Below are 13,014 nucleotides of genomic sequence, written 5' to 3'. Positions count from 1 at the left end.
AAAATTTTAACGGTCCACTTTAGCACACCCTGCTATTATTTCCACCCCCTCCTCCTTTCCCGCGTTAATTGAAACATCATCTTCGATAATCTCCCTCATTCTTCGTATTATCGAATCGATACGTAATGCTCAAGCGAACTCAAACGCAAACGCATTCCTCAATCGTGCCTCACGCGCGATCGATTCATATTTTACATTTTAATGCTCGCCAAACCACAAACAAAAGATTCTATTGTCCGCAAGCTGTTGAGTAAGCCAATTCCGTAGAAATTGGGAAGAGACTTTGTAGAAAGACACGTCGTAACTTTTTCTTCCTTCATATCGTACTTATATCTGAGTGTTCAAGCATAAGGATAAAAAAAATCCACAAGATCAGCTTTTTTATCAAGAAAGATATAACTAGCCCGCGATCTTGTACAAAGAATTGTTACAATGTGAATTTAAACCATATTCGAACGTAATTGTATCATGACCGCCAATGATCTATAGATAAGCGTAAAAACTTGCCCGTCAGGGTTCTTATTGTAAATTTATACTACATGAATATATATATATACATATATTTTACTCTCGTGTACATTCTATTATCCACAAATGTGCCGTTTTCTTAAATAAATCACGCATTCTGATACTGTCAGAGGCAAAAACAATACTGTTTCTCCAAGTTTCATTTCCTTCCCTGGGCATGTATGCCGCGCTAGATGTTTCGTGAAAGGCGTGACACGTGTAATTTTATCCGCTAAAAAAAAAAAGCTATCGGATATGGTCATTTCATCATTTGCAGCTCTACGTTGTAAACGGATTAACGTGAAACGCAATCCGTCAATTTTCGCACTACACGAACCTCAGTATGATCGAAGCGATGACGTGCTTGTGGCAATACCTTGACCTGCCATAAAAATCGGGGACCAAATATCGTAAATCGTTCGGACGAGTCGAGCCGATTTGGCCGCGAAGCAGCCATGCATGCGACGACTATCAATTCCGTTGGGCGTTGGGCAACTCTATACCGACGACTTCGCAGAGGCGCAGGCGAAAGACAATGGGCACAAGCCACGAAAGCCAATCAATCGTGATGCACGTTTTACGCTCTTGCATCGCAAGTATAAAAAGGTTTTGAAATCGAAGGGGCCTTCAGTCGATCGTCCGGATCGTCCAAGGAAATCATAAATCGTTATATCGAAAGATATCTTCGGTGAAATATGAAGCTCTTGGGATATTGTCTTTTTTGCGTAAGTACCTTAACTCCGGAATTGATTAATTCCAATTTAGCGTACATTCGTCGAAATCATAAAATTCTTTTTGTAATTTTTAACATTTTTTTTGCAAACGCTTGTAGAGATCTCTTTAATTAATTTTAAATAAAATATCAAATTTTCTTTTAATAAATAAATTTTTTAATAAATATTTTGTATGAATAAAATATTAAATTCTTCCTGCTACTAGGTTGTTCAATATAAATTTGAGATTCATGAAATAGTTGTCCAATTTATTACCCTTGTTAATATCGTATTAGTTTTACTACAATTTTTTATAATTTGTTCTAAATATAAACTGTTTAATTGTATATTATTTTACTTTTAACCGATTTTACTTATAAATCGCTGTTTTTATAAAATTGTAAATTTATATGATTTTCTATTATCGCCACATTCGTTAAAATTTACATTAACTAAAGTTTTTCAAAGAATCTTTTTACGATTAATTTTTAATAAAATATTAAACTTTTTCTGATCGCACTAAACCACATCTGATGTAGAATTTATGCTTCGCGTGGAAGCTAAGAGGAAGCTCTTGGCGACTTTCTTTTGACAAAATATTTTATATCATACAAGCTTCCTAATCGCGCGTCAGAAAGAACGTCAAGAAGATTTAAACATAATTATTTCCGTCTTGCAGTGACAGGTTCTTTGCTAGTAAATACTATTTATTCGTAATCAGAGCGTAAAAGTCGCCAGTCGCAACCGCGACTGCCAACGCAACTTATAATCTTCGTGAAAATGAAACTACCGCGCGACGTAGATTTTCAGCGAGTGAATGTACGTACTGCAACGCACGATTATGTGTTGTATCACCTGTCCGCGGTATATTACGACATCACGTCCGATAAAATTCATATTATGAAGAAGATTCACTCGACTATTTCGGTATTTCTGACTATGATAATTTTTTGCAAGAAACCTAATGCTCCCTTTCATAAATAAGCTTACTTCGGGGCTAGAATAAAAATAGGGAGATTTTTGTTACAATCGCAATTTTTGTTATAATCTTTAAGTATATTTTAAAAAATGCTCGAGCGAAGAAATATATGAAATCGTAAACTCCCGTAACTTCCAATGTCTCGCAGCTCTTTGCCACGAGAGTGCAACCGAAGCCACAAATAACGAAGCTGTTTCCAGTGGAGGGATATCTGGCGCCATATCACAAACAATTCAACCACACCACGGAATCGGTGGATAAATTTTTGGAAAAACTACGCGCAACGTACAATTTTGTTTTCCATCGATCCGACAATACCAGTAACATAGAACACATCCTGGCGAAGAACGCATCGGATCCCAATTTGCAAACTCTGAGACTAATCTGGGCTGACATGAAAAAAGCAGATAATTATACGAATCTCAAGTATCCCAGCAATTCCTTTCTGGATCAGATAAAATTACTGTCGACACCACAGAATCGCGACAGCAAGACGAATTGGATCAATCTCAAGAAGGATTCGTCTGAAATAAAAGCAACGATTAAAGCAAATGGGAAAAATAAAACGACGATACTGCCCGACGACGATTGGTTCAATGACATTCAGCCTTTGGAGCAACTGGAGCTGCAAGACGAGGAGCTGGATAAGAAAAATGAGGTGGAAATCGTGTCGCCAGGAACGACTGTGGGTCATCACCTGCTCGAGTGGCTTGGCTCCCTCTTCGGCCTTACTTACAGCATTTACAGTAAATTATCGAGCGCTGCTTGTGGCAACGAGAAGCCGACACGCTAATGACAAAACAAGAGAGAAAACAAAACACATTAGATTAGAAACTATGTTATGCCTACCTATTTATAAATCAACGTTAAATAAGTTCAAACGTAACATGGATTTCTGCGATTGTAATTTATTCTATATAAAAATTGCGTACAAATAAAAGAAACGTTACATTTGCTGCTAAAAACACGCCAAGAGTACGAATAAACATCAAATTAATATCAATTTAGTACGTTTAGTATTAAATATAATAATAGTGTGTGGAAGAGAGAAGAACAAAGGGAGTGAAGACAGCACACAGATATCGAATAAATTTTATACCTTTGTACTGCTGTCATATTTCGCTCGTATATTACGCTGTCAAAATATATAAAACAAATAAAATTTACGTTATACGAAATTAAATAATGGTGCTCTTAACGCTTTGCTAATTCCCGAATTATACGAATAACACAATGAATATCTCATATCGAATTATACGAATGTGAAATATTACACTGTCCTTATTGGAACACCGAGTGCAAAGAGTTCGTTCTGCAGATGATGCAAAGTTCAACGTATTAATATTTCCGCGTTTAGTGTCACCAACGGTCGTTTCAGTTGTCACGACATTGCGTAAGACTACATAACGCTATTTTCCGCGCCGCTCAACCGCAGACTGCACACACTCGATGCACTCGGCGAGAAGTTATAAAAGAAACAAAGCCTGCAATCTTTTACATTACACAGTTTTATTCAAAAATATTTTTTTCAATCTGAAAAATACATGTTATTTTTTTTAGCTATCTTTTTTTCTGTTATCACTATACAATAACAATTCTCTTGCGGGATAAATGCATAAAGTCTTGTAACTTCACAATCCACTGCTCCAAAACAGTGTGCTTAAACACGAGTCCTATAAATGCACATTCACTGTTTAAAAAGTCCTATTACCTTATCTCTAATCTCAATGAGAAAAATCGAGAGAAATCACTATAAAAGAAGATGTCCCACCATCTCAAAAAAGATGTCTCATCGATCTCTCTTTATGCAAAGATTCTTCGCTCAAACATTAAATTATACAGGGTGACTTACATAAAAAATTAAAAAAAAAATAAAGATCCCGAAAGCGCGAATGACCTAGAATACTGCTATTTCTTGCACATACGCGTGCGTGTATGAAGTCTTTGGTTGTATTACGTGATACCGGTATGTGTGTGTTTTAGTACCGTCTTCTAATTAATACCTAACGCATACATACATAATCGCACATATGTCGCACATACATAAGAGAATATTAGAGAACTATAATCATAATCATCGTGACGATACATGGAAGTTTTTCAATGATCTCTCGCTCTAGTATACAAACTAAAACTGAAGCGTCCAACGGGCAGATCTCCTAAAAATAAAATGTCAAATACAAAAAGCTGATCTTATTAGGTACATAAAACTTAATATTTTCAATTTAAATTTCGTCACTAAATAATTTTTTTAAGTAATTGCAATATTATATCTTTCTAAATTTTATCAAAGTAAATATTAGTGAGTTATAAAATGTGACGTAAGAATAGCGTTTCTCAACAAAAAAAAAATTATTATTATTATTCATATAAATAACAACGGATTCTACAAAAGAAATCATTAGTTTAATACAAAATATTGTAAAAGACGTTTGTTATATTTTTAGGAATCAACCAGTGGCATCTTTTTGAGATTATAAAAATCAATCGTAAAAATCATGATCAATCAAAAAATATGAAATGACAGAATAGAAAGAAGTAATTTATTTTTAAAAAAAGATAAACAATGATTCAAATTAATAATTATGCGATAATTATTAATTATATGACTAACAAATAAAATAAAAGCTATTCAAAGAAATGTCGTTTAACGCAATCTAGTACATTTTTCACGTATAAAAATATTAATTTTGAGTTGTAAAATTGTAATATCTATTCATTTCATTTTGTATTGGAAACACATTTCTGTATTATATCAATACATCTATAAATCGAGATATCTATTAATTATATTAAGATGAAATATTGATTTCTCGGTTAAACTATTGCTGTTCTGAAAAAGTGAACCTCGACATTTATCGTAATGAATACTTTGCCATATAAAACTGTATACGTGTTCTATCTGATAATTATTGTGTGTGTCTGTGTATTCTATAACTTTTCAACAAAATTTCTGGCAGTATATCATTATTATTTCCGTTTATTGATAATACCTCAATGCCCATCAAATTTTCTGACTAATATATCAGTTAATATATCAAGTAGCTAATATCAGAATTTGACTAAGTTTGTAAGCATTGTGCCATTATCATCTCTACATAATTATTAATCGACTTGTTTGTTTTTAAATTCAAGTTAAATAAAAATATATGCAACAAAAGTAAAATTACATATAACAAAGAGCGAGAAATTTTCTAGTGTCTGGACCACGGAACAATTATTCGATAGCACATTTCTTTTTCAGGAGACAACTTTATCTTATCGGCTTCTGATGATTCGGAATTTCGGTATTACCTCTCAATATTCTTATACTTAATTATTTACGCAGATTTAGTGTAAATGCGTTTTAGTTATCGCAAAACAGTCCAAATGTCCAAAATGAGTCTTTACTTAATGCAAGTAGCTATTAAAATTAAAAATAAATGACAATGGACTAGAATGATCGAGAATAACTAATGTTTTCTATAGAACACTAACTTAAGTAAGGCAGACAAGCATGCAATTACATAAATTGGCCTTCCCTTATTAATTCCTCTCAACGACTTTCTTTATTTATATTTTAAAATGCTCATTTTATATAGGACGCAAGAAAAATCTTGGAATAAATTTTAAAATACATCCTATATCTATAGAATTCCAAGAGTTAAGGCAATTAGAGTTATAGTTAACACATTAGCGATTATCCAACTTAATGATCAAAATTTAATTTATTTAAGAACTGCAATGTGCATGTGCTCACGTAAGTGTTGTGATTATTAATGAGAAAAGAAATTGTAACTTAAAACTTTAATCAAAGAAATACTTCTCATATTTTTAAATACAGTAGATGAAATTTCTATAAGAACACTTCTATTTTTAATAAAAGAAAACTAAGTGCTTCGTGAGCAAACTTAAAGGAAGGTTAGAAAATTAAAAAAAGAATAGTAAAATACAAGAAACTAATACAAGAATCCAGAACAAAAAAACCGTTTTAATTTTTTTATAAACAGGATAATTAATTAAAGCTTATAATTAAACGTATAGAAATTTAGAAGTCGTCATAGGAATGGTTCCAGCAGAAAAATTTGCTTTTTTATAAAATGACCGATTCGTTCATCAGATTTAAATCCGATACAGAATTTATAAAGAATTTTATCAAGAACAGTATACAAAATTAATAAATAGTACATTAACATTAAAAAGAGTTGGAAAACGTTGTAAAACAAGAGTTGGAATAAAATCGATTTTACAACACTGCAAAGCTTAGTTTGTAGTATGAAAAATAGAATATAAGAAATAATTAGGCATAATGGAAATACTAATTACTAATATTACAACTGTTATATTTTTTGTAATACTTTTAATGGATTGTTCCTATGCAAATTTCGTTATTATCTTATACGTTTAATTATTATATTCTATTTATAAATAAAAGTTTCTTTTGTTCTTAACATTTCTTTTCTTGGTTTCTTTTCTTGTTTTTTACTATTCCTTCATAATTGTCTCACCTTCGTTTAAGTTTATTCACAAAGCAACTTAGTTTTTTTTTTCTATTAAAAATAGAAGTGTTATAGAAATTTCATCACTGTGCACATTTAACCAATGATATTTTCTTGAAGCTGTAAAATTCAATTTTTGAAAAATAATAATGACCCGAAGAAATGGACAAGACAACGAGGAAGAATGATACAGTGGAAAGACAAAGATGATAATTCAGGTAATCACAGCTTATCTCATAATTATGCTAGCTTAGCGTTTAATTATTTCAACGTCTTGCATTAAAGATGCAAGATTTACGTGTATGTATGATATACAGAACTCCTCTATTCTAAGTTTTCCCCTACTCTAAGTTAGCTGCTTCCTCTAAACGTGAATTTCTCCTCTTGTATTGTTTTCTCGCATTTCTCGTATTTATTACATGATCAATTCACATATTACGTCATAAATCAAGCGAAAAATAAATCAACAGTGCAATATCTTTATTCTGCATACGTGTGCCAACCAGTATAAAAATGAGGACTGAGGAGAAATGTGTAGAATAGAGAAAATGTGCTCGGTCCCGATGACTTTAGAATAGAGGAGATAGGCTGTATAATCTCTTTAATTTGCGATACGCATTTTTCACTATGTGTACTTTTAATCAGATGTTAAAATGCATCGACGTATTAAAATTAAACTATAAATTTGAAAGAGCCGTAATCGTTCCAATAACAAAATACAGATTCAAAAATTGAAATTACCTACGACGGATGTCATCCCGCCATATATTGCTTTGGAACATACGCGGATTTTATCTACACTAAGAAGACGATGTTAAATACCTTGAGTTCTCATTCATATTACTGCCCTGTGCCTGTTCAGACATATTTGCGTCTTTCATCACATGTTCCTTAATGGTGAACGGGAACAGACTCGAATTCTTTTGGAAATTCTGAATGTGCTGTAGAAGAGTCTCCTGCTTCAGTAAACCACCATCCTTTAGAATATAGCTTACCTCCTGCTTAGGCGCCACCGCAATATCGGCACTTGCGTTATCGAATATTCTCACGTCTTTTTGATCGACATAATTGTAAGGATCTTCCTTTTTGTTCTTGCGGATGCCAAAATGCGTCTGGAAGTGCTTGTTCAAGTGATCCTTCCGCGAAAACGCTTTCTGACACATGCTGCACGGAAAGTCCTTGTTGCCGGAATGGATGACGGTATGTCTCGTCAAATGTTCATTTCTCTTGAACGCCTTTTGGCAGATGTCGCATTTAAAGGGTCGCTCGTTCGAATGGCCTCGCATGTGTTGATCGAGATGCTCCTTTCTCTTCAACATGGCACCACATTCTTTGCATTGGTACTTTCGCTCCTGAAACGTATTGAAACTTTAAACTTAGTACATAATATCCTCTTAACAATCTAGTCTCCAAAAGCAAACAAATATATATATATAAATATATATATGTACTTGAAGGTGAGCCTGTATATGTTGTTCGATATCCGCCTTGTCTGGAAGCGCTAAATTACACTCCGGGCAACAGTAAAGCGTCGTTCCGTCGTAGTTAATGCTGACTTTAATCTCGCCCATTTTCGCGCGAAATTTCGACTTCTTCTCGATCTTCGGCAAATCGGTTTGTACTTGCTGCTCGACTTTCAGGACACTTCGCAAATTGTTTTCAATGTCTTGCTCACTTTGCAGATTCAGATCGGTCGGATTGACGGTCACCGTTACCTGATCCGTGTTTGCGAAATTATTGCCATTTTGTTGATAAATATTCCTGACGTTCGGTATATTTAGAATATTATTCTGCACCGGCTCCACTTTCTCCTCCCGCGCCTTCTCCTTCTTCACTTGTTCCGCGCACAGTTCGAACGCTTCCCGCAGAGAGACCTCAGGCAATTTCTGAAAATACTCCGCCATCGCCGCCACTGCGTGGTGCTTTATCAGAATATCAGAATCCTACAACAGGAAACGAGTGAATGTATCTATGAAGAAATGTAAAAATATTAAACAAAGTTTAGCAACGTTTAAAGAATATCTTACCTTTTCTAGATTCTTCTCCTCCTTGGACTGAATGTCTGGCTCTTGCTTTACAGTATCCACCTGCGATGTGGTAGGTAAGTATAAAGTGTTGATAAAACTAAAATTACTCGGTTGCGCGCCGAGTGTCCCGTTATTTTGACTGTAATTCGGAACATTGATTATCTGGTTAATGACTTGCTTCTCGCACAACTGAATGAGGGTGTCCTGCCAGCCGGGTATAGGCGCAAAGTACTTGGTGAGTGTACTAGTCTGAGAAAGAAAATTAACATAAAAAAATTGTTAATATCAAATCGCAAACGAGAATAGACGAAATTGACTGAGGAAAGAGAGAGCACGCGACGCGAGGAAACGAGAGGAAAACTCACCGACGTGTCTTGCGGGCACGTGACCGTTTGCACAGCAGCGGTTTGCATCCCCTGCGACTGCACGTTACGGCCGTCGGCCGCGGCGATGGCGGCGATGGCAGCGTCGAACGGCATCGAGCGCAGCTCCGAGAACTGCGGTAACGTGCGCGGGCTCTTGACGAGGTCGCGGAACGCTCCGTTCCCGGGTAGATCCATGATAACGCCGCGAGTGACCTGTGCGTGCAGGATACGCTCGCGGTGGCGTTCCTAACCTACAAACGGCTAACCTAGTCCCGCGTGGAGCGACGTCGGATCGGATCAGAACGGCCGCATATCACGCAGCGGGGCTACGCGACGAGTCGGGCGTATCACCTACGGCGTATTGTCGCACGATACATCCACGCGGTGCCTTACCTAGGTGAATTTTAGCTACGTTTTAAGGACCGCGACGAAACACGTCCGCGGACGGCGTCCTCCCATATGATCAACAATGGCGAGTTGGCGACGCGCGCGCGCGCTTCGTTCGGTCGCCGTCGTGTCCGCGCGAAGCGCCGTGAAGTTGCCGCGGATGGACGCGCGCGGGTGTGCGTGTCGGGGGACGAGCGAGTGAAAATTTCACCGTATCGCGGGCAGCGCGTGCTAAATTGTCGTCGCCCGAACGAATTTTAATAATGCAATTTTGTATTCGCAATCTCGCGTGAAAGACAATTGTTTTTTCTGACGCACGATAATCGATTCCCGAAAGCCGAATGCCCGAGCACGTGAAGAATGTATCCTACGAAAGTTGGCTAGCCTGGAGCGTCCCTTTTTGTTTACAGTAGACTCTGATCGGACTTCACGTCGATGGCGATCGGTGATGTGAGTCATGTGAGTGTGTCGAAGTTTTCGCGAAGCACATGCGAAGTACGTTGTTGAGAGCGAAAGTTGATAGAGACAGCACGATAATTTCACGATGAGTTTCCGTTTAATGAGTTTTTTCTAAAAATTGCGATCAAAATTGAATGAATGTTAAATAAAGTCAAAAAGAGATAGGTTAAGAAAGCCCTTCTTTTGTATAAACAATCATATATATATTTTATATCAACAGAAAAAACAATGCAAAATTTTCTACATTTCAATATTTTATAATACTGTTCCATTCAACATTTTACGAATTAATTTTAATTCCGTTACCTTGACAATTTTGTTGTAAATTCACAGTATAGCCTTGATCATTGCAATTATATTCGTTGTTTGTATTTCATTTACATTTGAATTATTTGGATTATTGTAATATGATGGTATCCTGCACAATTTAACGATCCAATTTTATAATATAATGTTAATTATAATATTAAGCTCTAAATCGTAAACTCTAAACATATTGCAAAAACGCTGAATAACATAGAAAAATTAAGAAAAATCGAATGTTGCTAATATGCATTGGTGAAAATTTTAGAACGGATACAAGTGAATTTGCATTCACAAATGCTGTAAGTATATATTTTGCGTATGAGTAGGAATATATCACTGTTCTTCAAACAACTTAATTTTTATTACTTCTTTTTACAGATTTTTGATACATTACTGCAAGTAGATCAAGACAATTACACGGGAAGGAACACTGATTTATAAACATTACACAACGATTCGACAGCTGTTTTGTATCCAGAGTACTTTCATGTCGGTCGAAAAACGTGCAACTGCATCAAAGTTCCAGATATGTTTGCATCTGAAAAACTCACGTTAACGTCTAAGAAACCTCAAGAGCAATGCTCGAAAGTCGCGCCTAGGAAACCTGTAAAGGGTTGCTATTGTCATTCCGAGGCGAGCAAGACGCACGCAAGATCGTTGCGTCGCAAACCCGCGTCGCCCTGCCGTCATTGTCGAAGCGAGCTCGAGCTCAGACCCGTCGAAAAGGTTGACGACAAAACGGCGCCAGCCGCGCCGATCAGCTGCGAGACGCTCAGAAGAGTTTGGAAAATCGACTACGCGCCCAGATCTCAATTCCTTCGGAATGTGCAGAGCAAGCTCTGTGAGTTACGGACCGCGGATCGGGGAAGCTGTCCGCGAACGTGTCCGCGATCGTCCGATTATCACCAAATTATGACAAGCGCGAGGATGCAGGATACCATTGCCGATGGGAGAACGGTATTGCAAGCGGATAAATGCAAGTGCATTGACGAGAGGCGAAGATCTCCGAAGGCGTCCACGAATTCACTAGGAGCGAGCGAACAAAGCCGGTCCGACGACGTCGTCTGCGCTTCGAGCAAAAGAGCTCAAGTGTCTCCGCGAAAGTTGTCAAAGTCAACATTACGAAAGACTATCAGATCCAGGAGGCCGATATCGGAGTCCAGCGAAAGATCCGCGTCGAAATCGCCAACGCGAAGAACGACGCGGTTGCGCAACCAAGATTGTCCTTGTTGCTATAGAAGCGAGCTCGAGAGGAAGACCGCGAAGCTCGGCGGTGATAAGCGTGCGGAGAGACGCGATTTACCGAGGTATTGCGAGCGAAGGGAACAATGCTCGCGGCACGTCGATGGCCCCGAGGATTCCGTGGATCAGGAAGTGGAGGACCTGAAGAAGTTCCGAGAGCAAAATTATTTCGAGACGCACGGCTCGAGCCACACCTTGACATCGTCCGGATCGTCGGGATCGTTGCAGCAATATCTGCTGAACGAGCGATTGTTTCCGGAGCCGGTGAGCAGAATTCACAGGCAGGATCTGGTGGTGACGATGCCGCCGTGCGCGACGACGCAGAGGAAGCGCGTCCATTACTTTCCCAGATACGTGGTGCGGCAAGAGAGGAGTGCCGGCTGCAATACCAATTACAGACGTAAACGATGCCAGAGCTGTCCTCTCACCGGGCACGCTGTTGATCTCGGTGTCCTGAAGGCTAGACCGCCGTTAAATAGCCTGGCACTCAAGTATCAGAAAAGAGCTGCTTGACGAGGTCGAAGTAATATATGATGTTCTCAAACCTTGATTTTCATTATTGATTTGGGCTCTCAAAGATTTGGTAACAAAAATTTCAAAACTGATCGTGTCTCAACTTTTGTATGTATATACCTCTTTTACGCTGTACGTAAATACACTTTGTATGTTAAATATTTAAAAAATATTTTATATCGTTATTTTATTTGTAATAAAGTAGTGTATAATAATACCAAATTACCAAAATTTACCATAACCACCAAAATCACCATAATATCAAATTCATTTTTGGCTTTTCGACAAATCCATTCTATTTGCCTCTAATTATATTAGGAATCCCTAAGCCGCATGTCCAATTATTTTCTTATTATTTTATTTAAAATTAACAATATCTCATAATACCTAATTCACATATATGACATTAAAGACATTTACAATTAAAATTTTATTTTCACATATTTATTGCATTTGATGTTGGTATAACTTATGTTTTGAGAATTGCAATTTTAGTGCGTAAAAAATGTATCTCTATGTACATTTGTTTCAAAATAAAATGTAACAAAGATAATAAAAGATACAAGTATAAAAAAGAATAACAAGAAATATTAATGCGAAATTAAATACTAATTAATACAGACATAATTAATTTGTATTTAAAAAATGATAATTAGAAATTTTTTCTTGTTTACTACATGTAACAAGTAATAAGTTTGTATAGCACATATCTTACTAAGAAGTGACTCATAAACCACTTTAAACAATGTCAAGGCCATTGCCAAGTCTTCTCTGAAATTTTAAGGAGTTATTCGGTTGGATGAAGCAATACGTGCTTTTCACTTTGAATTAAGACAGATACGTTATTTAAATATCGCAATTAAATTTACACACGTGTATATAATTTTATAATTTAGAAACAAAAATGTACACACACACACATACACGGGCAAAAAAGAAATTTAAATTAACTCGACCACTTAGATGAATAAAATGCAAAAAATATGCATAAGGAAAAATAAAATTATAGAAAGACGTCAATATTCAGTAAATTTAATT

At 36.6% G+C, this 13,014-nt stretch overlaps 3 protein-coding genes across 5 annotated transcripts; 2 read left to right on the top strand and 1 right to left on the bottom strand.

The window, feature by feature from the left end:
* Positions 1 to 876: 876 nt before the first annotated feature.
* On the top strand, positions 877 to 3,382 carry LOC105449574. Its single transcript, XM_011688844.1, has 2 exons — positions 877 to 1,232; positions 2,348 to 3,382. The coding sequence occupies exons 1-2, from the start codon at positions 1,203 to 1,205 to the stop codon at positions 2,990 to 2,992; spliced, it is 675 nt and encodes a 224-aa protein (XP_011687146.1). The 5' UTR covers positions 877 to 1,202; the 3' UTR covers positions 2,993 to 3,382.
* Positions 3,383 to 3,462: 80 nt separating this feature from the next.
* On the bottom strand, positions 3,463 to 9,543 carry LOC105449571 (zinc finger protein 860-like). Its single transcript, XM_011688840.1, has 5 exons — positions 9,070 to 9,543; positions 8,705 to 8,953; positions 8,129 to 8,620; positions 7,500 to 8,029; positions 3,463 to 4,358 (listed from the first exon to the last, which is right to left on the bottom strand). The coding sequence occupies exons 1-5, from the start codon at positions 9,262 to 9,264 to the stop codon at positions 4,328 to 4,330; spliced, it is 1,497 nt and encodes a 498-aa protein (XP_011687142.1). The 5' UTR covers positions 9,265 to 9,543; the 3' UTR covers positions 3,463 to 4,327.
* A 295-nt stretch (positions 9,544 to 9,838) lies between these two features.
* LOC105449573 lies at positions 9,839 to 12,417 on the top strand. 3 transcript variants are annotated; one of them, XM_011688843.1, is made up of 3 exons: positions 9,839 to 9,915; positions 10,487 to 10,520; positions 10,600 to 12,417. In XM_011688843.1, exon 3 carries the CDS (start codon positions 10,750 to 10,752, stop codon positions 11,974 to 11,976), a length of 1,227 nt encoding a protein of 408 aa, XP_011687145.1. In that variant the 5' UTR covers positions 9,839 to 9,915; positions 10,487 to 10,520; positions 10,600 to 10,749; the 3' UTR covers positions 11,977 to 12,417. The 3 variants fall into 3 exon arrangements, with proteins under 3 accessions (XP_011687145.1, XP_011687144.1, XP_011687143.1); XM_011688842.1 differs by having other exon boundaries at positions 9,876 to 9,951; XM_011688841.1 differs by having other exon boundaries at positions 9,876 to 10,520.
* The last annotated feature ends 597 nt before the right edge of the window (positions 12,418 to 13,014 follow it).

Source organism: Wasmannia auropunctata, unplaced genomic scaffold (assembly GCF_000956235.1).
Source record: "Wasmannia auropunctata unplaced genomic scaffold, wasmannia.A_1.0 LD336074.1, whole genome shotgun sequence".
NCBI classification, from domain to species: Eukaryota; Metazoa; Arthropoda; class Insecta; order Hymenoptera; family Formicidae; genus Wasmannia; species Wasmannia auropunctata.
The sequence above is the reverse complement of the archived record's forward strand: the minus strand, read 5'-3'. Positions and strand labels throughout refer to the sequence as shown.

Coding starts and splice junctions, on each gene's coding strand:
- LOC105449574 (XM_011688844.1), top strand. CDS start 1,203: ATGAAGCTCTTGGGATATTGTCTTTTTTGC. Junction 1,233..2,347: donor TGGGATATTGTCTTTTTTGC/GTAAGTACCTTA, acceptor AATGTCTCGCAG/CTCTTTGCCACGAGAGTGCA.
- LOC105449571 (XM_011688840.1), bottom strand. CDS start 9,264: ATGGATCTACCCGGGAACGGAGCGTTCCGCGACCTCGTCAAGAGCCCG. Junction 8,621..8,704: donor AGGAGAAGAATCTAGAAAAG/GTAAGATATTCT, acceptor TTCCTGTTGTAG/GATTCTGATATTCTGATAAA. Junction 4,359..7,499: donor AATATGAATGAGAACTCAAG/GTATTTAACATC, acceptor TTTTATTTTTAG/GAGATCTGCCCGTTGGACGC.
- LOC105449573 (XM_011688843.1), top strand. CDS start 10,750: ATGTTTGCATCTGAAAAACTCACGTTAACGTCTAAGAAACCTCAAGAG.